The sequence below is a fragment of the Cervus elaphus genome, chromosome 10, assembly GCF_910594005.1.
Source record: "Cervus elaphus chromosome 10, mCerEla1.1, whole genome shotgun sequence".
Classification (NCBI taxonomy): domain Eukaryota; kingdom Metazoa; phylum Chordata; class Mammalia; order Artiodactyla; family Cervidae; genus Cervus; species Cervus elaphus.
Window position 1 is genome coordinate 25647441 of NC_057824.1, and position 26469 is coordinate 25673909.

Genomic DNA, 26469 nt, shown 5'->3' on the forward strand with positions numbered 1-26469 from the left:
GAAGGTGCACAGTGTGAAATGCGGGGCCCGCTTCCCTCGTCACCTCCCCCCCTTCTCTGTTCCATTGGATTCCTCTCAGTTTTGATCCACAGTCTTAAATTCTGTCCAGTTCACATTCCTTTTCTTTTTTTAAAAAAAATGCATTTCATTTTTTGGCTCTGCTGGGTGTTCATTCGCTGGTTGTGGCGAGTGGGAGCAACTCTCTAGTTGCACTGCTTCTTCTTGCAGTGACTTCTCCTGTTGCTGAGCACAGGCTGTAGGGTGCAAGGGCTTCAGTATTGGGGCGCATGGGCTTAGTTGCCCCAGGACATGTGGGATCTTCCTTAACCAGGGACAGAACCCGTGTCCCCTGAATTGGCAGGTGGATCCTTAACCACAGGACCACCGGGGAAGTCACGTCCAGTTCACATACGATCCTGTCACAAAAGGAAACTCACTCCCAGGGTCTGATAACATCATGATTGACTGAACATCTACCAGTGCCGGCTGTCTGCTGTCTGCGAGAATTACCATCCCGCCAGGCGATTTAGCATCCTGCACCCTATCCTGTTCTCATGGGGCCCTTCTGAGTCAGAGGAGAAGGTCATACTCGGCTGCCTTGAATTGCCCACACATGAGAGGGGAGAGGATGGGGCCATCTTGGGGGACAGAAATTGGCCTCTATGTTTGCACACCAGGTGTGTCTGTGCATGTGACCGTCACCCTGGTCACAGTGACTTTTTTTTTGCCATTGCATGTTTGATATCACACCTCTCAGCTCTGAATTAGGCCCCTCTCGCTCCAAAATTACATGCTTTTTCACGTCCACAATGATCTCAATGGGATTAACAGCTCTTTTTTTCCCGTGAAGGTAATTGAGACCTTTCATGGTGGCATATTTTTATTACTATAACTCCGTCTCTAACCATCCTTCCACAAAATCTCTTACTGTTTTCCAGTAACTGCTTCTTCACCTCGTTCTGAATAGGAAATGTTCAGGGACCATTGAGAGGCAGAATTTCCCGTGATTATGCAAACCATGGTAACCATGATGTGTTTTCTCTCTCCCCCTCCCCCCTCTCCTGATGGCAGGTGCCTGGAGATTTGAGTCAAACATCCGAAGACCAGAGTTTATCAGATTTTGAAATGTAAGTCCATGGCTCCTGCTCATGAGGGGCCTTTTAGAAATAGGATTCTTGTTGCTTGGCTCACGTCCCAGGAGACCACAGCAAAAAAAAAAAAGACTGTTTAAATCTGCACGGCTGATTTGGTTATTGTAGAGTTGGGGAGTTGTCCGCCTGCAGCCTGAGTCCGGCCTTTAGATGTGTTTTTAATCTCCCTCCATGGGTGTTGAAAAACAATTTAATCTTTTTGGCTGACATTTAAGAGTTGGAAGATGCCACATGAAAATTTAAATTTCTCCAGTTTCTTTAGAAGAAGAAATGCCGGCAAGGCCACCATCAGCTGGAGCTGAGAGGCAGGCGCCTCTGCTGTACGGGGCACATGCCCCTCCGCTCGCCTCAGTCCCCGCTCGTCCGGCCCACTCCCCTGGTTCCATTGTCTGGGTGTCTCCTGTTCCAGTTTTGAGTTTGCAGCCCCAGGGTTATTGGAAACACAAGAGTTCAGTACCTTGGTCTGATTTTTGATTGGATTTAATTCTATCTGGTGCCTCTGCCGATAACCCCTAGGCTATTTAGTTGGTCTTCAGACTGACTCCTTCTGATTGAATTGCCTTGGTTTTTGGACCGAATAGCCCCGTGGGGCTGCTGCAGAGAGTGGAGTGAGTCCCGGGTCAGGGTCAAGCAGAACCTACCTCTTCTCATTCAGTTGTGCTGAGTGGAGGAAGGTTTAGCCTCCCCAAGAGGTGGTGTCTTCTGTCTGTTTGCTTCTGCAGACAGAGGGAGGGGCATTTTGAGGAAGAGCACTTTGTTAGAGCCAGGCTGAGCCAAGTTGAAACCTTAGCTGCAGGACTCACAGCTAAGTGAGTGACCTCACTTACCCGGTGTGACCTCGGGTAAGCCGCTTAACCTCTCTGGGCCTGAGTTTCCTCATTCATAAGGTGCAAATCACAGCTGGCCTTGTGAGGCCGAAGTAGAGAGAGGAGGAGAAAGTAGGCAGGGGGAGTCAAGAGGCCCTAAGTGCTGGTGAGGGGGTCATGGAAGTTAGAGGTGAAGGATGAGAAGGAGAGAGATGGTCGTGTAAACAGTCAATTCGAATACAGTGTGATACAGACTCTGAAAGGGGGACACACCTAACCAGCCTGTGTGATCTCTTGGGAGGTTAATGAAAACGGGAGTATTAGTTACACTTCTGCACCCTTCCCCTGGCTGACAGAAATGAAGGGGAACACTGATCATTAGCACGGTTTTGAGGGTCTTTCCAGGAGAGGTGTCGTTAGGTACCCAAGCCAATTCAGTGGCTCAGAATTGCAGGTTGTACTCAGATCCCTGGGGAGGTGATCAATAGGGCTTATTTTGCCCCATGAAGGGGGTCAGCACCTTGGCTCAGAGCTTAGAAGAAATGCTGTCAGGAGAGAATCATTTCTTTGTGAAAATGAAATGCTCTTTACCCTGGAGGTTGTGAGGCTGTTGAGTCATGGAATCTTCCATCATCAACGCCTCAAACCGTGTTCCAAGCACAAGAGGCTGGCGAATTTTTATGATCTGCTCTTTAGAGAGAAGGAGAGCTTGAGAAAAAGCATTTATCCCTGGAACGGCTCTGAATGGAAGCAAGGACTGGGACCTCCCCGCCCTTCCAGAAATGCGCAGTACTGTTATGAGAGCTGTTAGGAGTGATCTGGAAGTTTCAGTGACAGCTTATCAGCTCTGCATGATGTTGATACAGCTGTGGAAGAGTGGTGATGGTGGGCGTGTGCACCCACGACTCAGAGTGTGGTTAAAGTCATCCAGTAAGGCAGAACTGTCACGCTACCGAAAGAACCCTTGAAGTTCCCTCAAGTAGCCTGTGAGGATCAACTGAGATGATCTGGGTGAAAGCATGGATCCACCCATGGTTCATGCTCAGTAAATGATTCTGCATTTGAATTTAAATCTTGATTTATTCAACCCTGACTTCAGACTATACCACAAAGCTACAGTAATCAAGACAATGTGGTACTAGCACAAAAGCAGAAAAATAGATCAACAGAACAGAATAGAAAGCCCAGGGACAAACCTACGCACCTGTGGATACCTTATCTTCGACAGAGAAAGCAAGAATATGCAGTGGAGAAAAGACAGCCTCTTCAATAAGGAGTGCTGGGAAAACTGGACAGGTGCATGTGAAAGAATGAAATGAGAACACTCCCTAACATCGTAAACAAAAATAAACTCAAAGTGGATTAAAGGCCTGAATATAAGGCCAGACACTTAAAACTCTTAGAGGTAGGCTTCCCTGGTGGCTCAGTGGTAAAGAATTCGCCTGCCAATTCAGGAGACATGGGTTCAATTTCCTGGTCTGCAAAGATCCCACATCCTGAGGAACAACTAAGCCCATGCACCACAACTACTGAGCTATTGAGCCTGTGCGCTAGAGCCCAAGAGCCGCAACTACTGAAGCCTGAGCACCCTAGAGCCCGTCTCTGCAACTAAGAAGCTACCCCAGTGAGAAGCTTGCACACTGCAACTAGAGAATAGCCCCTGCTGCAAGAAAAGCCCATGCAACAATGAAGACCCAGGAGAGCCAAAAATAAATAAATAAGTAAAATTAAAAAAAAAAAAAAAAACTCTTAGGGGAAAATATAGGCAGAACACTCTTTGATATAAATTTCAGCAAGATCCTCTTTGACCCACCTCCTAGAGTAATGGAATTAAAAATAAAACGTGCTCTACTCAAGCCATACAGTGCTTTTGGAAAAGTTGCAAGAGTGGTTATTGGTGCCCGACTTTCTGAAATCCCCTCCCCCTGCCCCAAACAGCCACTGCTTGCATGTCCATGAGTGTTGGTCTCAAGGAGTCTGATCTTAAAATGAGGTGATGATGCTGGTTTAGTCACTAGGTCATTTCCAACTCTTGTGGCCCCATGGACTGTAGCCCACAAGGCTCCTCTGTTCATGGCATTTTCTAGACAAGAATCCTGGAGAGGGTTACCATGTCCTCCTCCAGGAGATCTTCCTGACCCAGGGATTGAACGTGGGTCTCCTGCATTAGCAGGCAGACTCTTTATAGACTGAACCACCAGAGAAGCGTCACCCCCCGCCCTTAAAATGGGGTTCAGGATCTAAAGTGGGCACAGTGAGGAGGCTGCATGAATCATCTGAACGCTCTAGAAACCCTGTGAGCATTAGTGCTCTTGACCCTCACTAGCCTCGTGGAGTCTTCTGTGATCAACCCCCTCTTCAGGTGAGCAAAATGAGGGTCAGATAAATTACAGGCCACATCACTCAGGTGGTAGGAACTGCAGGGCAGCTGTCTCTCATTCCAGAATGTGAACTGCATCTGTAAATTTTACACACACACACACACACGAGCATTTTAAACTAAGTCCCTTAAAAATAATCTTGGGCGACCAAGTAATGAAACTGGGAACTGCTCCTTTAGTCTGCTATCAAGTGTAATACATGTTGTCATACATTGTGTGCCTCTTAGAGAAGAATTTTAATAGCTTCCTCCTTTTTTTTGTAAATTGAAATGACCAGTTTCGATCTGTCTTCTGTTTAGATCAAACCGAGCTCTGATCAACGTCTGGATCCCATCAGTGTTTCTCCGGGGCAAAGCTGCCAACGCCTTCCATGTGTATCAGGTAATTTACCTGGTTTTCAGTTAGACACCACTGTCAGGGCAGAGCCCACACTTGCTTGTTATTCTCTGGAGCTTTTGCATCTTGGTGGTGGAGTGTGGGGTGCCATGCGGAGAAGCCACGACCTCCCAACGCCAGCAGCTCCCTGCCCAAGCTCCCCGAGGCAGCGGTCCTTCCATCAGACAGGAGGAGCCTGGGGGCGCCTCCTCGTGCTGGCCGGGGTTCCTGGTGTGGCTGGGACCACTCAGCTCGGGCTGCTTGAGCAGAAAAGCAGGGCTTTGATGGCATGTGTTACAACTGAAGAGTCCGGGCATGGGTCTGGCCTCAGGCTTGGCGGGATCTGTGGTCAGGAACCCGCTACTATTTTCTCCTGTTTCCGTTGCCAGGGCATCCTTTTCAGGCTAGTTCTCTCTGTAGGTGGAACAGGCGGCTCCCAAAAGCACCAGACTCAGCCTGTCTGGGCGTCTCTCAAGGGTCTGTCTTGGATCCCAGGCACATCCCTGAACCCAGGGGTAGAGTGATGGACTTCTGTGATGGGCCAGGTTCAAATCATGTGACCCCCCCCCCCCCCACACACACACACTGGCACTGGGGTTGGAGTTGACCTCATCTGACCTTGTTACTGAGGCAGGGGCCAGGCAACACCGCAGATGAAAACCAGGCCTCTCTGTGTCAGAGAAGGGGCAGCAGACAGTTGTCAAGTGATGTTCAGTTTGCCTCCTGGGGTGGAGCCAGCCAGCCTACACCTAGCTGGGGATTGAGTGTCTGGGACAAGGGGAACCTTTGCTTTAGAGGTGATTTTGCCCCAACAGTTGGGACCCTGGTTTTCCATCTTTTCTCTGATTTTCTGATGTCTTCTCCAGCCATTGGTGTTTTGTCCTGGGACTGTTTGGTTTTCAACTTTGACTCTTAACTGCTTCTGGTTCCACTGTCCTCTTGTATCACAACAGCTTTTGTTAGGTTTTGTTCTTATTCCCATGAGCTCTGTGAAAACCCTTTTTTTTTTTTTTTTTTTGGTCATTTTTCTTAGTGGGGAATTGACCATTGAATAAGTCTTCTCAGCTATTAAGGCATTTCTCCCAGAGACTGGGGTAGGGCTGAAAGGATGCTGAACTTGAGAATAGGGGCCCTGGTTTTACTTTTATGGCCTTAGGTAAATCTCAGTTTCCTCATCTGTAAAATGGAGATCATAATAATGCTTACTTTGGAAAGCTTTTGTCAGGATAAGGAATGCACGGTGCCTAGTAGGCACTTGGGATTAGTTTCTTATATTGCGAATTTGTTGCTGCCTTCGGTCACTGGTGCCAGGACTGGCAGTGGGCATGGGTTATATAGGGATGGGCCTAAGCATGTTACATGCCTCTTACCTGAAGTCTTCTGGACAGATGAGCTAGAGTTTGGCAAGGAAGTTTGCACTAGAACATCATGTTAGTTTGCTTATTTGGCCGGGCGACAATAGCACTTTAGTAAATGTTAGAGAATCTGTGTGTTCATGATGCTCTCAGCTCTGGCTTGAAAAGAGAATTGGAGATGACAGATTTCTGAATGTCCTCGTCTCCTTTTTATCCCAAACCAAACCAAGAAGACACCCTGTTACTTGAATGTCCTGTAACTTCTGCTTTGGGATTGTCAGAAAGCTGGGGGTGTTGCCCGGAGGAGGAAGAGAGGGAAGCAGATGGCTTTATTTTAGACAAAATTAAAATGCGAGCTCCCTGGAGAGGTTTCCTTGACCTTTCATTCTGACTCCTCCCCCACCTCACCCCGGCAAGTCACAGGGCCGTTTTCAGTGACCAGAAGCCTGTTACCGAACGAGACAGACACAGCGTTGCCCGGGAGATTGTTCCCACTGTGGTCACAGTGGCGTTCGAGCCGCACTCGCCCTGTGCTTGACCAGAGTTTCCAGAGCTTTCCTGGGTGTGGTCCAGCCCACTGCAGAGGACGAAGCCCAGATCACAGGGAGCCTCGGGCCTGGCAGGCCCCGCATCACCCAGAGCAACTGCATCCCGCGCTGCGGGTGCTCTGAAAATCTCCTCTGGTCTTGGAGTGTATGGAACAGCATTTCTGAAATGTAACTGTCTCTTTCCTTTTTGCAAACAGTGCTTCTGGTCAGAGCCTCAAGAGCAGGCTCCGAGCACGTGTCTGGAAGCTTTCGAGAAAGGCTTTGGTACAGTGTGCTTTGTTTTGACTTTGTTGATTTTTAAACGATAAGCGATAATTGGAGAGAGTGTGACTCATTTAAAGTACTGGTACCATTGGACTTTATTTTTACTAGCTTAAAAATACATTTTATATAATCCCACAAAAGATTGGAGATAATTTCTAGAGAAACTCAGAAAAGAGTGATAAAATAGAAGAAATAAAATATCGGAATCAGAGAAAATGTAAACTAAGAGCACTTTCATTAAGGGAACACTGGAAATCACACATAGAGAGAGATATGTATATATAGGTTTATAATGAGAGCCTCCATGGTTGCTCTCATTGATTTGAAAGTTTTCCTTTGTGCTTCCTGGCAGGCAGTGTGAAAACGGAAATGTAGCTGTTTTGGGTAAGTCCATCACTAATTGGAAGAAGATATGTCAGCTCCTCAAAGAGAGGTCTAAAAGAAATGTCCTTACAGGACTTTAGACTAAACAATAGAGGACATGGTAGACAGTGCCCTGTTACATCCCTGTGACAAATTGCTGTCAGGTGTACTTACGATCTCCCTCCAAGGAAGCTAAGTGCATAACCATGGAAAGAACCTTAAGTCCATTTGAAGAGCCCAAACGAAAGGATCAGCACCTGTAGCTTTTCCAGCAGATCTGCACAGCAGGTCCAGTCCAACAGCCGCTAGCCTCATGTGGCCATTTAAATTTGGCTTAATTGAAATTTAACCCGAGTCCCTCAGGCACGCCATCAGCACTTCAGGTGCTTCATAGCCACATGTGGCTGGTGGCTGCCACATTGGACAACATAAATACAGAACATTTCCATCATCACAGGAAGTCCCGGATGGTGACCATTTAGATCAGTCTCTCCTGGAGTGGCAAGAAGCTAGATGGTCTTCTGTGTGGTCTTCTCTGTGTTTAGTGAAGTTTTGGAGTGACAGAGATTGGACCTCCAGTGACAGGTTCTGCAGGGCGATGACCACTGGTCTTTCAGCTCCTCCGTCACTGGCAATGACGTAGAAGAGGAAGTCTCCCTGTGGCCACGGGGCCTTGAACGCGCTCTAGTCTTGCCTGTTAGCAAAGACCGAGGAAGACCCAGGATCAACACCTTCAACAGGCAGCAGACTCTATCTCAGTGAGCTACATTGTTTCCTTTCATTGTGGGTATTATAAAAACAATACAGCTTTATGCCTGCCCTCTACTTACGGTGGGCATGCTTGCCAAGTCGCTTCGGTCACGTCCGACTTCAGTCATGTTTGACTCTGTGACCCTGTGGACTGTAGCCAGGCTCCTCTGTCCATGAGATTTCCCAGGCAAGAACACTGGAGGGGGTTGCCATGCCCTCCTCCAGGGGATCTTCCCAACCCAGGGATCAAACCTGCATCTCTTAGATCTCCTGCCTTGGCAGATGGGTTCTTTAATACTAGTGCCGCCTGCACAGGATTCTGTTTTTCCATTTAGCATGGTGATGTGCAGTTTCCTTTTAAAATAAACTCGAGAAAGAAAATGATTCAGTTTAAAGAAAAATACTAGATACATGATACTGAAAACAGCAAGACGTTTAGAACGGTGATACGTGAATGAATAACACTTGGGAAATGCCACCTCTCACTGGCCTACGTATGTTATATAAAGGAGCTCGTTCAGTTCTCACAGAAACCCTGTGAGGCCGCAAGTGCTTATTCTCCCCATTTTGTAGATGGGAAAGCAGGATACAGAGAAGCAGCTCGTTCGGAAACATGATTTCCAGAACTTCTCTAGTGGTCCAGTGGTTAAGACTCTGTGCTTCTGCTGCAGGGGGCAGAAGTTCAGTCCCTGGTTGGGGAAGTTCCACAGGCTGCATGGTGCAGCCAATAAGAATTATAAAAATAATTTTAAAAAAAGAAACATGATTTTCAGACCCCAAAGCATTTCTGGACAAGGTACACAGATTCTATAAATGTGGGCGGAGTCCAGCTTTAGCAATCCAGGGAGCAGATTGGCCGGTTGCCTCGGAAGGACCCAGCCTGACCAGGAACTTGCCTGTGTGGATAGCCGCCTGCATCCCGTGGACCAAGGACCCCCTGTGGCCAAGCCAGGGATGCTCTGTGTCTCTGTTCCGAGCTCCCTGCAGCACACACATCAGAGCCCTGCAAAGCCCAGAGCAGTCTGCGGTGGGTTTGCTTTGGAAAATTGTTAAAGCGGGTGCCTGTTGGCCGTGCCTGCTCTTGTTTGAGCGGCAGCAGGGTCCCCAAGCCTGCCCGGACGCTTGGGAACTGGAGGACTTCTGACCACAGAGGAGGAGCTGAACTGGTTCACCAGCTGCTCGTAGTTTCCTGGCTCTTAGCGCTTGTTTGTGGAAGGGGTCTGGGTGTTTATTTTGCACCCAGGATTCTGGCCAGAAGCACTGTAGTCCCTTGATAGGACTGAATGCAAGTTATTTGAAAGTGTTTGTGTCGCTGAACACTGCGGTTTCCACACTCTGCTCCCATGTCCCGAGGTGGGCGCTGAGGTGTGCTCTGGCATAAAAGTAAGAAGTGGCAGCCTTTGGCAGTTTTCAGGACAAAAGTAAAATTGATGTCCAGAACTTTCCCAACTTAACTTTTTCTTAGGCGAAGATTTCTTACTTCTGGCCCCTAATACAATGCTTGGCTGCCTGCATACACATGCCAGAGGCAAAATGATTAAACAGCACCAAATAGAATAGAAAAACAAAATGAAACCCTGTTTACTAACTGGTCTTGCTTAGTTTCTATGTGTGTGTGTAAACACACAGTTATGCTGATGCGGTTTGACTTTCTGTCCCTTCCACATGACATGGTTACATTTGTCATTTATCAGCTAGTTCCTAGTTTATACCTTTGCAAGTGTTTGCTCTTATTCCCCAAATACCCCAACTTCCAAACAAGTTTGAGGTCCACTGTCTTAATATCCTACCGTAGTATTTACAAAGGCACATTAGGCCTTAAAACAATCCACCTACCTGTTTTTTTTTCCTTAAGCCAACATAACAGCCACCAAATTGGAAGGAACTAATACATCAATACACTTATTCTCTGAATCCTTAGATCTTTCCCTTTGAAAAGCACCAGTAGCATAAATATAGCTGAAATCAGTCCTCTCTATGGCGTTCATTTCAGCCTGCTGAATTTCACCAGCAGAAGCACTGGCTACGGTACCATATTCCACTTGCCCAGATTTCCTTTGTAAAGACGGTTGCTTTGTTTCACCAAAGCTTATTTGTTCTAGAATAAGATCACAGCAGGGCTGTCTTGACTTGGAGAAAAGATGGTGTCCCAGGAAGACTCATTCAGTTTTGGGGTTCCCCCACCCCCTGAAGGATATCATGCAGCACAGGCAGGAGTTTTCAAGGTTTGTCCTGGCAGAGCATATTTATATATGCCGTGCAGGGAAGATCCGTGATTTTTTGTGTTAATAATAGATCACAGGGTCTAGTGGGCTGCATAGGAGGATGGCGATGCTTTTGCACCTCGGTCTTTGGGTGCTTCAGCCCTTTTCATCTCTGTGCGAAGATGGTTTACCCCTCAGGCCTTCAAGTTTGCTTTTACCCGCAGTTCCATCTTTATACTTTCTGAGTCGGTAGCTGTGCAGAGAGGGAGGAATTCATTAAGCAGAGAAGGATGCGATGTTGGAGCCCAGCACAGAAATGGGCATGGCAGCCGCAGTAACATGGGCTGATCGGAAGCCTCTGCCCTCGTGGGTTACGTTCCAGGGGTGGGGGACACAGGACGAAGGGGTTCACGTCAGGTCCCTCCCCCCACACTGCCGAGAAGCGGGCAGTGGACCGTTTGATTTCTGAGTTTCCTTCCAGCAAGGCTGGTGTCTGTGCCGCATGATAAGCGAAGCTGTGGGAGCCATGGCCTCTGTTTTTGCTCTCTCCTTCCCAGAGAACTTTCCACACCACAGAGTCAGGCACCTCTGGGAATTACAGCACGTTCGCCTCCTGCTGTTCCTGGGATGCTCAAGGCTTCTGGGAAAGCCTGATACAGGTGGAAAACAAAAAGCCAAACCAAAAAGGCCTGTTTTCCTCCCCTCGGACACTCGGGTCACTATTATTCTCCGTTACTGACTTTATCTTCTCAAACAGGCGGAACTTCATGATTTTTCCTTTTGTAGCTTAATTCCTTTATCCCAAAGCTGTGGATGGAGGGTCAGCTAGGTGCCAGACACGTGTTAAATGCTGCAGAGCGAGGCTTGACATTGCATTTACCCTCCCGCCCTCACAGTCTAGAGGGGACAGACGCTACCAGCTAAATATAACAATCTCGCGATAGAAGGGCTGCAGAGAGAGGTACCGGTGGGAGGGATGGGCATCCATCCTCTCACTTTACAAAGTGACAACAAGGGATGACAGATAAAGCGGTTAGCACAGTGCCTGCTACACAGATATCCTGCAAACGCTACCCTTAGTGATCTAAGGACTGCTTGACTTGTGATCAGCAATTAGACCTGAAGGTAAACGTAGAAGGATTTCCCCTTGTTAAATGTCTCTGGGCTCATCTGCGTGTTTGGAAAAGCCTTTATTTAGCATTTAGTTGATTGAGGACTCCACCTCAGCCTCCTTAGAGGCTGCAAGGAGCAAGATTCCTTTTTTTCCAAGTGAGGCGGGGTGGAAATAATTACACAAAAAAGGAAGAGAGGTATGGAAGTCCTTCCCTTTACCTGTGGCGCCCTGAACACTGCTGAATGGGCCCTCTTCAGCATGTTTGCCGTAGCCCACCTTCACCCTCACCATCAGAGAAACAGACCGGAAGAAAGAAAAACTTGGCGAAGATGTGAATCTGTTTTGCTGCAGTAATTCCCTTTTCCCGAGTCCCCAGTCCCAGCCAACTGCTCCTTTTCTGTTCCCTGGTCTGAAGGGAGAGTTCTGGTGAAAGCAGAAATCTGGACAAAGCTACTTTCCTGCCTGGCTGTTGCTTTTCAGAAGTCTGAAGTTTGTCTTTTTATGAGAGACTCCTTTGCATCACTTCTGTTGGTCTCCTGAGGAGAGAGGGTGGGGTTCCAGCCTGGGCAAAAAGTCTCCCCAGCCGTGAGCTGCTCCGGAGAAGCAGAAACCAGGACCCCTCAGGCAGGCAGCCCTTTCTTAGTTCTTGCTTATTCTTAGTTCTTGACTCAGAGAAGAAAGCAGCTCAGGTTCCTTCTGCCCTGGGAAGAAAAGTTCTGCAAACCACAGATCAATGAAGAGTTTCCATCTTCAGTCACTGGACAGCTTTTTGGTGTTCCCCGTTCTCTCCATTTGGCTGCAAACTTTCTTCTCTGAGCTTTGGAGAAGAGGAAAACAAAAGAATCAGGTTAAAGGCAGCGGGGGGGGGGGAGGGGGGGGGCACTTTTTCTACTGGAAGTCTGAATTGCATGCAAATGTGACAGCCCCAAGCTGCCTGCCAGTGGCATGTTGTTGGAAATTGGAGGATCCCTGCTGTTGGGAAAATGGTGCTTCCTGGCACAATTACCTAGTCACTCCTCGTAATACTCACCTGCAGCTTTTTAATGACCAATTATTGTTCTATTGCAGAGTTAATATGGTACAGAGCTAATTGGTTGGTGCTATTTTTATTCGTATGAACTTTACTGCTTTTCACCAATATCTGTAAAACCATATACCAGTGCCCCCTAAATTAACCTAAGCAAGAAAGAAATCATCCTCCTTCACCATGCAAATCACAGAGTGTTCCTGTTGACAATGAGAATTTTTTTTTTTTCTTGCTAGAAAGTTGTTTTCCAAGTGGAGTGGGTAAGAAGGGGAAAGAGTCCTGTTTTATCTCATTGTGGTCTTGGATTTCTGGGCGTGGTTTGGCCCTCTGCACCAGTTTCTGTCCTGCTGTGTTTTTGGGGTTTTCTCCGTATGCCTGAAAACAATTCTGATCTCAAGGCTTGAGGATCTCCTACTCAGAGTCAGCTCAGATGTCTCTTCTTCCCATCACCAGGAGACATCATTGTAAACCTGCCTACACTTGTCTCATGCCTCTTGCTAGATGATGGAGGGGGCTGGGTGTTGGGATGCTGCTCAACTCCCTGCGACACGCAGGACAGCCCCCACGACTGTGATCTAACGCAGGGTGTCAGCAGAGTCACAGTTGAGAGCCCCTGGTTCCCCTGGATGCTTTTGTTTTCTGGTCCCTGTGCTTGGTCCCTTGTGGACAGGTTTCCTTGGGGAGCCATGTCTTGGTACAAGGGCTTGAAGTGGAGGGTAAATCTGAGTAGTCTCAGGGAACGGGATAACAGGGTGTCCAACACAGCCACCTCCGTGGCAGGACCCAGCCCGATCCTTCCATGTGAACCCCCTTCACGTCCAGGCCAGGGATCCTCAAACTGGAACAATGTGGGTGGCTCAGTTGGTTAAGAATCTGCCTGCAATCTAGGAGACCTGGGTTTGATTCCTGGGTTGGGAAGATCCCCTGGAGAAGGAAATGGCAACCCACTCCAGTAATCTTGCCTGGGAAATCCCATGGACAGAGGAGCCTGGCGGGCTACAGTCCATGTGGTCACAAAGAGTCAGACACAACTTAGCGACTAAACCACCACCATCAACTGACCACCCGATTCTTCTAACCGGGACATTAATTCCTGCTCCACCCCAGCAGTCTCTTCCTTGTAGGAGATAGAAATCCAGCTCGATGCAGTGTCAGAAACGAAGGACATTCACTGACTGCCTAATAGAAGAGACCAAGGACGTGCGTGGTTTGAATTTCAGGAGCTCATGGGCATGAGGGCGCCACCTCCACTCTGCGGGGAGGGTTGTCTTGCTCTCTGTGCTGGCCCCATTCACAGCCAGGCTGTGGTGGTCGGAGGTCGGCGGGCAGCTTCAAGCTTGTGTCCCCTCAGCTCAGCTGCCCCCAGGAGAAAGGCCTCTGTTCTCCACAGTTTTGACGAGGGTCCTAGAGCTGAGCCTCTTGATGATGGCGACCATGCCCCTTGTCTGTCAGTCTCTGTGTCCGCCTGGGCACCACGCTTGCATACCTCCTCATGAAACTGCAGGCCAGTGGGAGTGGGTGCTCCCTCCCAAAATGAGTGTGCCCTTACCAGCAGAAGGGGATGGGGTCAGACGGGCCCAAAGAGCACGGGACCCTCAAAGGCTACAGGCTGCTCATAGCCTGAGGTTGACTCAGGAGCCAGTTTGGTGACATTTAAGTATCTCTGCACCAGAGTGTCTCAGCTGTAGCACAATTGACATTTGGGGCCAGATAGAGCCAGACATCCTGGAATGTGAAGTCAAGTGGGCCTTAGGAAGCATCACTACGAACAAAGCTAGTGGAGGTGATGGAATTCCAGTTGAGCTATTTCAAACCCTGAAAGACGATACTGTGAAAGTGCTACACTCAATATGTCAGCAAATTTGGAAAACTCAGCAGTGGCGCAGGACTGGAAAAGGTCAGTTTTCATTCCAATCCCAAAGAAAGGCAATGCCAGAGAATGCTCAAACTACCACACAATTGCACTCATCTCACACGCTAGTAAAGTAATGCTCAAAATTCTCCAAGCCAGGCTTCAGCAATACATGAACCGTGAACTTCCAGATGTTCAAGCTGGTTTTAGAAAAGGCAGAGGAACAAATTGCCAACATCCGCTGGACCATCAAAAAAGCGAGAGAGTTCCAGAAAAACGTCTATTTCTGCTTTATTGACTACGCCAAAGCCTTTGACTGTGTGGATCACAATAAACTGGGGAAAATTCTGAAGGAGATGGGCATACCAGACCACCTGACCTACCTCTTGTGAGAAACCTGTATGCAGGTCAGGAAGCAACAGTTAGAATTGGACATGGAATAACAGAATGGTTCCAAATAGGAAAAGGAGTATGTCAAGGCTGTATGTTGTCACCCTGCTTATTTAACTTATATGCAGAGTACATCATGAGAAACGCTGGGCTGGAGGAAGCACAAGCTGGAATCAAGATTGCCGGGAGAAATATCAATAACCTCAGATATGCAGATGACACCACCCTTATGGCAGAAAGTGAAGAAGAACTAAAGAGCCTCTTGATGAAGGTGAAAGAGAAGAGTGAAAAAGTTGGCTTAAAGCTCAACATTCATAAAACTAAGATCATGGCATCTGGTCCCATCACTTCATGGCAAATAGATGGGAAAACAGTGGCTGACTTTATTTTTCTGGCCTCCAAAATCACTGCAGATGGTGAGTGCAGCCATGAAATTAAAAGATGCTTACTCCTTGGAAGGAAAGTTATGACCAACCTAGACAGCATATTAAAAAGCAGAGACATTACTTTGCCAACAAAGGTCCATCTAATCAAGGCTATGGTTTTTCCAGTGGTCATGTATGATTGTGAGAGTTGGACTACAAAGAAAGCTGAGCTCCGAAGAATTGATGCTTTTGAACTGTGGTGTTGGAGACGACTCTTGAGAGTCCCTTGGACTGCAAGGAGATCCAACCAGTCCATCCTAAAGGAGATCAGTCCTGGGTGTTCATTGGAAGGACTGATATTGAAGGTGAGACTCCAATACTTTGGCCACCTGATGTGAAGAGCTGACTCATTTGAAAAGATCCTGATGCTGGGCAAGATTGAGGGCAGGAGGAGAAGGGGACGACAGAGGATGAGATGGTTGGATGGCATCACTGACTCCATGGACATGGATTTGAGTGGACTCCGGGAGTTGGTGATGGACAGGGAGGCCTGGCATGCTGTGGTTCATGGGGTCGCAAAGAGTCAGACACGACTGAGCGCTGAACTGAACTGAATTCCTTGTTGTGGGCTGCTGTGGTAGCTCAGTGGTAAAGAATCAGCCTGCCAGTGCAGCAGACGTGGGTTTGATCCCTGGGTTGGGAAGATCCCCTGGAGAAGGAAATGGCAACCCACTCCAATATTCTTTCCTGGAAATCCCATGGACAGAGGAACCTGGCAGGTTACAGTCCATGGGGTCACAAAAGAGTCAGACATGACTGAACAACTAAACAACCGCAGTCCTTGTTGTGAGGCCTCACCTGTGCGTGTAGGACACTAGCAGCATCCTGACTCTACCTAGCGTCACCTCTCCCCTCTCGTGACGACACAAGATGTCCCCAGACATGGCCAATATCCCTGGGACATAGAACCTTTGCTTTGCATGGTGCCATTAAATCCTCCTATGGTTTTTATCAGATGTTTATTGGCCTTCTTCTTGGACAAAAATGGAATATAAGATACACGCTCTCCTCTTGCAGTAAATAGACCTCTCTTCTCCTCACTCTTTTTAAGCTTCTGCAGAGTTATTTTCCATTATGAAGGAAGCATTGTTTATGTAACTGTTCTCGTGATGGACATTTAGATTGTTTTATTTCCCGACCATTGCAAACCAAACTGCCAGAATTGTCCTTGTATAGTGTAGACCTCTTCGTACACATTGTAAGTAATTCCCTAGGATAAATAACTAGAATTGGATTTGCTGAGTTGAAAAGTATATACTTTAAAAAAAAAAAAAAGGCCCAGCCAAATTGCTCTCCTAAAAGGCTGAACCAATTGTCAATTGCACCAACAAAATAAAGGAATATTTTGTCCCCATGTCCTTGCCAACCTTGGGTATCATCAATCTTTAAAATTTTACCAATCTGATAGAAAAACAATGTTTACGTGATGTTGGAACTTGCATTTTCCTAAGTACTTGTGAGGTTTTTTCCTTTTTCTTTTTTTGTGTGAATTACCTGTTTGTATCCTTCCCTCATTTTTCTGTGAAATTGCTCATCACTTTTTTGGTCAATTCATGCAAGTCCTTTGGATGGTAATTCTTTTTCCTGGTCTCTTGCTTATTTTTTAACTTTATTGTGAGAATTATTGTTTGTTCTTTTTTTCCTGATCTCCAAAACTTGGGAACCAAGGAAGCTCTTGGTTGAACTGATGAAGTGTTTCTGTTAATTTCTTTTCATTGTTGCAACAGTCCTGAGATCCTGTAGACTTTCTTTCCATTTTTGGGGTGGAGAGAGACACATTCAGAATGGTTAGAAAATAACTTGTCCAAGGTCAAATGAAAGATTCCCTGTTGGCCTCCCCATCCCAAGTCCTAGGTTTTTATGTGGACTCCCAGCTGTCTCCAGAGGACTGAATGGAGACCAATGAATGGAAGTGAGAGAGAAACAGTTTTGGGCTGATCCTGCTTCTCTCCGACCGTGTATTCTTCTTTGTGTCTGTTTATCTATCCAGCTAGCCTGCATCAGGCTGGGTGCTAAGGATGTCATTGTAAGTGACAGAGATACAGTCTTGGTCACTGACTACTTACTTACTATGAATAATACTGAATGTGGAGAGCCCTTCGAGGCAGGGTAGTCTTCAAATGCTGATCTTGATCCCCCCAGCCACATTTGATCCCTGTCCCATGTAGGAGGGACCAGATGACCTCTGAGGCTGCGTTACATGTTTGTAAGTTTGTGAGAGCTTAGCTGTCAGGCCTTGCTGGTCTATATGGGAAAAGGCCCTTTAGCTGCTCTCTGTCATTGCTGATTTTCCTGCCCCAGCATGAGAAGTGGGCACACAGGTACCCATCTATCCGTCATGAGGATGTGAATGCAAACAGCAGCCAATACGCAGACTGACCTGGAGAAGGGAATGGCAACCCACTCCAGTATTCTTACCTGGACATGGACAGAAGAGCCTGGCGGGCTACAGTCCATGGGATCTCAGAGAGTCTAATACGACTGAATGACTAACACACGTGCTGACTGACTGCCAGCCTTCACGTCTTAGCTGGAGTTCCTTCCCTCTGGGCACTTTGCAGCTGGGAGAGTTGAGAGTATAGACTGAGGACTTGCCCCTCACCTGGGTGGGTCAGCGCATGGAGGATACCCCAGCCTCTCATCCCATGTCATGGTGACTCAGCAGAAGCCGCTGAGGTTGATAGCCCATGGTTCTCATGCAGTCAGCATGGCCATGGCTACCATGTTAGTATCCCTAACCTGGACCCAGCCCCTGAGGTCTAGACCCAGACCCACAGGTGCCACTGTATGCAGGCTGTGACCTGCTGCAGACCCAGGAGGTCAGCTCCACAAAGGCACAGCCGAGTGTCACTTCTATTCACTGCAGTGTCCCCAGTGACTGGAACAGAGGAGGCAAGCTCATTGCATATTGGATGGACTGATGGATAGATGGATGGATGAATAAACCAATACATGAACCTACAAATGAATCTTTCTAGTGGGAGGCCTGTAATCTGACATCTTGACTTCATACTCTTGACTCCAGTTCTTCAATTGTAGTATATGCTGATGGGCCCTGAGTTCTTATTTTGCATTTCTTATAAAACTTCTCCCTAAACAATCAGTCCCTCCTGGATCATTCCCCTTGTCATTCAAGGTCAACCCTGCCTCAGTTTTTCATTATTCAGGCTGCTTTACTCATCACTGGTTAACTGGCCCAACCTTGGTTCCAAAGGTTTTACGCACCCAGGTATTTTGCAGTCTTGTGGTGTTGTAGTTCAGTTCAGTTCAGTCGCTCAGTCATGTCCGACTCTTTGTGACCCCATGGACTGCAGCACACCAGGCTTCCCTGTCCATCACCAACTCCCAGAGCTTACCCAAACTCATGTCCATCGAGTCGGTGATGCCATCCAACCATCTCATCCTCTGCCATCCCCTTCTCCTCTCACCTTCAGTGTTTCCCAGCATCAGGATCTTTTCCAATGAGTCAGTTCTTCGCATCAGGTGGCCAAAGTATTGGAGTTTCAGCTTCAGCATCAGTTCTTCCAATGAAGATTCAGGACTGATTTCCTTTAGGATGGACTGGTTGGATCTCCTTGCAGTCCAAGGGACTCTCAAGCGTCCTCTCCAATACCACAGTTCAAAAGCATCAATTCTTCAGTGTTCAGCTTTCTTTATAGTCCAACTTTCACATCTGTACATGACCACTATAAGAACCATAGCTTTGACTAGGCAGACCTTTGTTGGCAAAGTGATTTCTCTGCTTTTTAATATGCTGCCTTGGTTGGTCATAGCTTTTCTTTCAAGGAGCAAGCATCTTTTAATTTCATGGCTGCAGTCACCATATGCAGTGATTTTGAAGCCTAAGAAAATAAAGTCTCTCACTGTTTCCATTGTTTTCCCATCTATTTGCCGTGAAGTGATGGGACCAGATGCCATGATCTTAGTTTTTTGAATGTTGAGTTTTAAACCAGCTTTTTCACTCTCCTCTTTCACTTTCATCAAGAGGCTCTTTAGTTCCTCTTGCTTTCTGCCATAAGGGTGGTGTCATCTGCTTATCTAAGGTTATTGATATTTTTCCTGGCAATCTTGTCCAGCCTGTGCTTCCTCTTGCTTCATCTTGATTCCAGCTTTTGCTTCATCTTGACCTTGATTATAGCTTGTGCTTCATTTCACATGATGTACTCTGCATAGAAGTTAAATAAGCAGGGTGACAATATATAGACTTGATGTACTCCTTTCCCGATTTGGAACCAGTCCACTGTTCCACATCCGGTTCTAACTTTTGCTACTTGACCTGCATTCAGATTTCTCAGGAGGCAGGTCAGGTGGTCTAGTATTCCCATCTCTTTCAGAATGTTCCACAGTTTGTTGTGATCTGCACAGTCAAGGCTTTGGCGTAGTCAGTAAAGCAGAAGTAGATGTTTTGCACTAGTAGTTTTGTTTCGTTTCTCTAGAGTTTGGCAGTCAAGGGTAGCTCAAACCTTCCGCTAGAATCCCTAGACTTTCCCATGATCCCCTTTACATGCTCAAGGTCCCAGTCCTGGCACCTCAGATGCTGGGGGTGAGAGTTCAAGATCAGTAGGAGGGGCTTAAGAGGGTCAGACAGTGAGGATTCAAGGAGCCCCTTCATGTGAGTCAGGCACTGTGTTGGATCCTGGGGATACATCAGTGCAGATTATAGATGTGATGCCCCCACCCCAATAGAGCTTGCAGTCTTAACAGAGACTTTAAACCTATTAATGTGAAAATATTTACAAGTGAATCAGTAGTTACAAACTGTGTACGTGCTATGATAGAATACTATACAGGGCTCCAGAGATTACAGGAAGGGGCCCAAGTAATTGGGGGCAAGAAAGAGATCCTCTGAGGATACCTGCTGACTCCTGAAAGATGACGTAGAGCTCGTTAATAACTAGAAGAGGAATATTCTAGGCAGAATGAACAACACATACAAAGCCCTGGAGGTGTGAGAGGGCTTGGTTCCCAAGAGGAACTAGAAGGCTGGTGTGGCTGGGGCAGAGGGCAGTGGGACTCAGGGCGCTGCAACCAGCTGGGTCTGTTTGTCTTTATGTCTGTCTGTCTGTCTGCCTGCCTGGCCACCCACCCACACAGAGTGGCCGTGGAGAGGAGTGCAGGTGATGAGTCCAAGATCCCTGGGCACCTGAGATGGTGGTCCAGACGCGGACTCTGTGGTCACCTCAAGGGTGAACCTGGAGCTGCCTTCGGTTCATAGTTGGGTGACTGTTTAGAACAGGGTCTCTAGTATCCTGTCCAAGTCACGACTTTCTCTCCTTTTAAGTAGGGCTGCTGCTTCGTTCACGGGGTGGTTGTGGATTGGAAGATGTGTGCGCTGTGGGTCTTGACACCCACACGTTTGCGCTCACAGGTGCATGGGGGACCCTGGTCCTAGAAACAGCTCCCTCTGCCGCAGGGAGTCTGGAACCCAGGTTACCCCATCTTCCGTTCGAGTTGTTGGAGTCTTTGGGCACAAGTGTCTGCCCCTCCCTCCAACTGTGAGGTTTCCCTGTGACCAGAAGACCCAGACCAATGTCTGGAGCCTCCAGCTGCGTGATGCTGAGCCGTGGTTTCCTCATTGGAAGATGCCACTCTGGCCCAGTGCTCATGCGAGGTGAAGGGAGACAGATGTAGAAACAGTTTATCAGTCATTAGGCAGCTGTTCGGATGTCAGCTGTCATGATTTATGTTTATGTGATGAATGCTTTCCCAAGGCCTGTGGCGCAGGAATGATAGCTATTTCACTCCTGTGTTTGAAACAACAACCCTGGGCGTGGTGAGTAGATGCATATCCTAGCTTGGGTGAGTTCTCTTAGGATCTTTAGAGCTCGAACTGTCCTGGCATGAAGAGGCCTTTTGCATCACCACTCCAGTATTCCTGGGTTTCCCTTGTGGCTCAGCTGATAAAGAATCAGCCTGCAGTGTGGGAGACCTGGGTTCTATCCCTGGGTCGGGAAGATCCCCTTCCCTAAAGGAAAGGTTAGCCACTCCAGTATTCTGGCCTGGAGAATTCCATGGACTGTATAGTCCACGGGATCGCAAAGAGTCGGACTCGACTGAGCGACTTTCACTTTCATTAGCATCACCTTAGTACGCATTCATCTGAACTGATGAACTTTAACCATTAAGGCTGTTGTGTTTTGGGTTTTTTCCTCCTCGTCGGTCTGGGCTTGGTGAAGCCTTTGTCTCCTAATAAACTCAGTTGGGGGCGCTGGGGGGAGAAGAGGGGCTGTCGCTGTAAGGTTTGGATCTTTTCATCTACCCCTTCCAGATACTGAAAAGCAGTTTGAGTCCAACCTTTAAAGGTTATCTCTTTGTGCCGCTGGCAGGCGCATCCAGAGAGACTGTGAATCCCAGCTCCGTGCCAGACTTCCCCGCAGAGTGAGATTCTGCCAGACTGCTCTGTCTGGAGCCGGAGGAGGCAGCTCAAGTTGGCGGCCACGTGGAGACTGCTTTTTTTTTTCAGGGCCGCAGAGAGGAGAGCGTGAGAAAGGAGCAGCATGCTGATTTGGGGTCTCAGGGACCCCACCATCCTGAAGGATGGTGTGATGACCGTCCCACGGGGCGATGGAAGCGGAGAGGAGGAATCTCACCTCTAGGGCTGCTGGTCTGCTGTGGTCCCGAAGACTTAGAGGGAAAAGAGGTTCGAACACCTCAGCTACTGGAAAGGAAAGGAAGGCAAGGTGCATTTTGCAGCAGCAGCTTCGTGTTGGACTGTGGAAGTAAAGAACGGAGTCATGTTACCAAGTCTGCTCCATTTGTACCCAAAAATAAGGACATGGGAGAGAGATCCACGGGCCCCTGTTAATAGTAAACACCTAATACTTACTGAGCCTTTCATTACATAATTCCAACTTCTTGCCACCAGCCTGTGAGGGAAAGTATTTTCCTGTTTACAGATGAGTAAACTGAGGCCAGAGAGGTTTAGTAACCTGCCCGAAGTAACACAGCTGGTGGGTAGCAGGCATGATCTGTAAACCTAGGTCCAGATGACCTTCCAATTCTGTATTCTTTAAGAGAAAAATGCTGCCTCTTCCTTAACAGAGTTTCTCTGAGAAAGGAGAAAATGAAAGTCGCTCAGTCGTGTCCGACTCTTTGCAACCCCGTGGACTGTATAGTCCATGGAATTCTTCAGGCCAGAATACTGGGAGTGGGTAGCCATTCCCTTCTCCAGGGGATCTTCCCAACCCAGCGATTGAACCCAGGTCTCCCACACTGCAGATGGATTCTGTACCAGCTGAGCCACCAGGGAAGCCCTAAGAAAGGAGAGAGATGTGAAATACAGATGAGGATGACTGATGAGGTTGAAGGTGAGGGTGGTAGAGGTGATGGTGTGGAGGGGGATGATGAGAATTGTTGAGGAGGAGGAGGAGGAGGGTTGCTGATGATGGTTGTGATGATTGGTGAGGATGCTGGTAATGATTGCCAAGAATAACTGATGAGGATAGTGATGGTTGATGAGGGGAGCAGGTCTGTTTGCCAAGTACTTCCCCTGTACCAGGCACTGTGCCAAGTCCTCTTCATGTTTTATCTCCTTTAAACTCACACAACTCCTCGATGGGAAAGTTCTGATTTACTCTGCAGTAGTAACAAGAGGCACATGTTTCCTTCAAATACCCCATCATGTCAGGAAAGATTCAAGAATCTTTTCACTGTTAGAGAAGACTTTCTGCACATCACAGCTGGTTTTCAGGCATTCACAGTCAAGCACCTGGCAGAGCCTGGGGGTGGAAAGTCCAATTTAGTCCCCATACCTCCCTGGGGACCCTGGCGTGTCCTGTCTCCCTGACTAGACCTTTGCTGAGACTTGCTAAAAGCACGGAATAGCTGCTTTTCATTTCCACCCCTCCAGCCCTGGCTTCTAGGAGTAATATCATCACTTTGGACCTCTTGCTCTTTGCAGGAAAAACAAAGAAGTTGTGGCCAACTTGGCTTCTGCTAGTCCTTTTTTTTTTTTTTTAACCACCTTGGGCTCTGAATCAGAAGGCAAAGCCCACCTGTCTTATTTACCAGCTGTGTGTATTTACCACCTGTGTCCCCTGACTGCAGAATGTAGCTATGGACCACCTCTCATGTAGAATTGTGGGAGAATTGTGAGATATATAAGAAAAGTGCCCAGCATGGTACCTGGCACATAGTAGGTGCTTTACAGACCCGTGTCTCCTGCGTGCACCCTCCTTGCTGTCACACTGCAGCACTTTCTTTTGTGTATTTATGAGCTTGCTTATTTACTTTCGGTCTCTTGCACTTTCCCCACAAGCACTGTTGTATTTTTCTGCTGTATCCTGCTGCCTAGACCAGTGCCTGTTGATAAATATTTATTAAATGAATGAACAGGCAAGACATGCATGTGCATGCAAGGATTTGCATGAAGAGTCAAGGCATGTGGGCATAAAAGCTAGTGAGGCCAGCAGGGGTCTCGTACCAGGCTATTCATAACTTTCGCCACAGAGCATAAGCTCCGAGGAGTGAAGTTGTAAGTTCATCTTCTGAACCGGTCAGTCAGAGGGGAGCAGGACCACAGGTAGCCTCACCTGTGCCTGTGACTGAGTTAGAGCCCCGCAGGTAGGACTGAAAAGACTCCGTTTTAGAAGGATGGTGTGTAATGTACAAACCCCAGAAGTCAATTTCTGCTCGCACGTGGTAGACGGTGACTTCATCTTGTCAATGTCCATCAGAGGTAGAAGGAAGAGGGTGGGTTCTGGGTAAGATGCGATCCCTCTAGGGTGTGGTCGCTGCCCAAGGCTTAAGTCCCTGCCCAGGAGGCCCTCTTAGCACATTTTTTTTAGTTAAAAAAATTTTAACTGGAAGATAATTGCTTTACAATATTGTGTTAGCTTCTGCCATACATCAGCATAAATCAGCCACAGGCATGCATTTGTCCCCTCCCTCTTGACGCTCCTTCCCACCTCCCATCCCATCCCGCCCATCTAGGTTGTCACAGAGCGCTGGGTTTGAGCTCCCTGCATCATACAGCAAATTCCCACTGGTTGTCTATAGTAACAAATGAAACAACTGACAAAGGGTTAATCTCCAAAATATACAAGCAGTTCATACAGCTCAATACCAGAAAATCACTTTCTGTTCCCCACCTCGTGCAGTTTTGTCTTGTGTTTGCTTTTTTCTCCTACCAGTGCATACTTTACAAAGAAAATTGAAAAGATAATTGAATTGTGGATGGTTTTCTGTCTTGAACGTGCTAATAACATGAGGATGATAATATTCTGTCTTAGAGCCCCTCCCCAGGCAGCTAGCATCTTAGTAAGGAACATTTTTTGGGAGCCAGAGACTTCTGGTGCCTGCAGATTTTTACTTAATAACATCTAAATATCTTTTATTGGCAACAAGAGGCAGGAATCCTTTAAGAGCCTGGGGGCTTAATTTAGTGTGAAATATGCAAGGAAGGAAGGAGCTTATAGCAAACAGGAATTAGGAAATTGACTGGCTTGCTGAAACAGACTTTGTATTTGAGGGCAGGGTCCTGTCTTTGGATATACTAGTAACATGTGTTCTCCCTACCTGCCTCCTTCCCCCTCCTTTCATTCCCCTCTTGCCCCGCGTTGTGGGTCAGGCACCGTGTACCGATGTGGGTCAGGCACCGTGTTAAGGATTGAATCACAGTAATGAGAACATGTAAAGTAGGCTCTTCTCATCATGGAGTTACCGTCTAGCGAGGGGAAAACAATTATTAATCAGCCACATAAATAAGAGCAAAATAGCAACCATGACATGCCCAGCCACAGAAAGCAGATGAGTAATCTCTGACATATTCACAAATATAGAGCACCAGACAGCAAGGAGTATGAAGATCTATAACTGTATCCAACAATATGAATGAATCTTACAAACGATGTTGAGTAAAAAGCCAGATTTAAAAACAAAATAAAGAGGAAGGATATATATATATATATATATATATATATATATATATATTTATGACTGTGTTATGACTGATCTGCATTGTATGACAGAAGCACAATAATTATCCTCCAATTTAAATAAATTAAAAATATTTTTATTAAAATACTCTTCCTCCTCCTCCTCCTCCAAATCCACGCTGTTGGATGGGCCTGTTGTGGTCAGCTAGAGAAACAAGTTTGACCACGACACCATGATCCAGTTTCCTCTGACCGCCCAGTCATCCATGAAGAAGGCAGAAGCTCCCAGCACACTTGTGCTCACTGTGGAGGTCAGGGCCAGCGAACACCAGGTCCAAGAGACTGTGAGGAAGCCCCATGACATTGGTGTGGCCAAGGTCAACTCCCTGATCTGGTCTGATAGAAGAAGCACGCATTCAGTTGGTTTCTGACTGTGGTGCTGTGGACGTTGCCAACAAAATCAGAATCTTCTATACTTAAGTCTAGCCAGCTTATTCTAAATATACTTTTTTTTTTTTTTGGTCATTAAAAGTTCCTCCCAAAACCAGGCCCTCTGGGGGCCTAGTGATGAGGGGTGGCTGATGGGGGTTGCTTAGATCAATGGGGCTCAAGGTGACAGTGAGGGAGCCGGGAGAGGAGAAAGCTGGGCCATTCAGCACGTGTTGGGAAACCAGGATCAAAGCCCAGGCTGATCTCAGAGAGTTCTTCCTCTGAGAGCCTGTGTCCCAGTGTGCACACGAACCACACGAGCGTCAGGGATCTGCCTCTCCCTCGGTCACCCTTCATTGCTAACTTCCTTTCATATTGTGAGCTTCTCACCACTTAAAGCTACCTGGACTTTGTGGCTCCTTCTTCTGCCCTTGGACACCACTGACACAAATAACCATCTCTGTCTGCCGTGAGAGTTGGTATTTCCTGCAGTGCCGATATGGGCCCTCCTGTCCTGGATCCAGCTGGTGCATGGGGCCTCTGCCCCAACCACATCCTGTCAAGACATTCAGGCCCAGGCTTGGACACTGGCCGGAGATTTTTTGTAAGGTGATTTGATTTCATCTTTTAATTATTTTAATTTTTAGTGTTTTAGTGTATTGATCAGCTGAGGCTTCATCATGTTGTTGTAACAAATAAGCCCCTACTCTTGGCCATGGGCAACATTAAGTTTATTACATGTGTGTTTCCCACTCACGCTACACGTCCATCCCGGGTCAGCTGTTCAGGCGCCTCGTTGTCTGCGTGTCAGGATCCAAAGCAGAGAAGCAGCTCTGAGCCAGGACAGCCTGCTCTCACGGCAGAGGGAGGAGAGAGGATGGCAGACTGTGCTTGCGTCTGAAAGCTTGTGCTCAGAAGTGGCACACATCACTGCCACAAGACGTAGGTCAAGCCTGATGGTAATAGGCCAGGAGGAATAATCCTGGAGGATGGCAGAGAGGAGGCCCCGCAGAGGGGAGAATTGGACTACACTGATACACCTCAAAAGTAATGCTTGCTCCTGGAAGAGTCAGCCAAGATAGATAAGTATTATATACTATTAAATACGATGATGTTGGTCTTCTATGTCAGCTTGTGGCCAGGAGGGGGAACCCCTTCCA

General features: G+C 47.5%; 1 protein-coding gene across 3 annotated transcripts in view; it reads left to right on the forward strand.

Moving 5' to 3' along the window:
* Window positions 1–26469, forward strand: part of SNX29 (sorting nexin 29) — a 580903-nt gene that overhangs the window by 394864 nt on the left and 159570 nt on the right. For all 3 annotated transcript variants that reach the window (XR_006343074.1, XM_043914342.1, XM_043914344.1), the window contains 2 exons: window positions 1072–1127; window positions 4638–4719. Coding sequence is in view for 2 of the 3 variants with exons in the window: in XM_043914342.1 (XP_043770277.1) it covers window positions 1072–1127; window positions 4638–4719 (138 nt within the window). In the remaining variant the exon portion in view is untranslated. The remainder of the gene's footprint in view (window positions 1–1071; window positions 1128–4637; window positions 4720–26469) is intronic.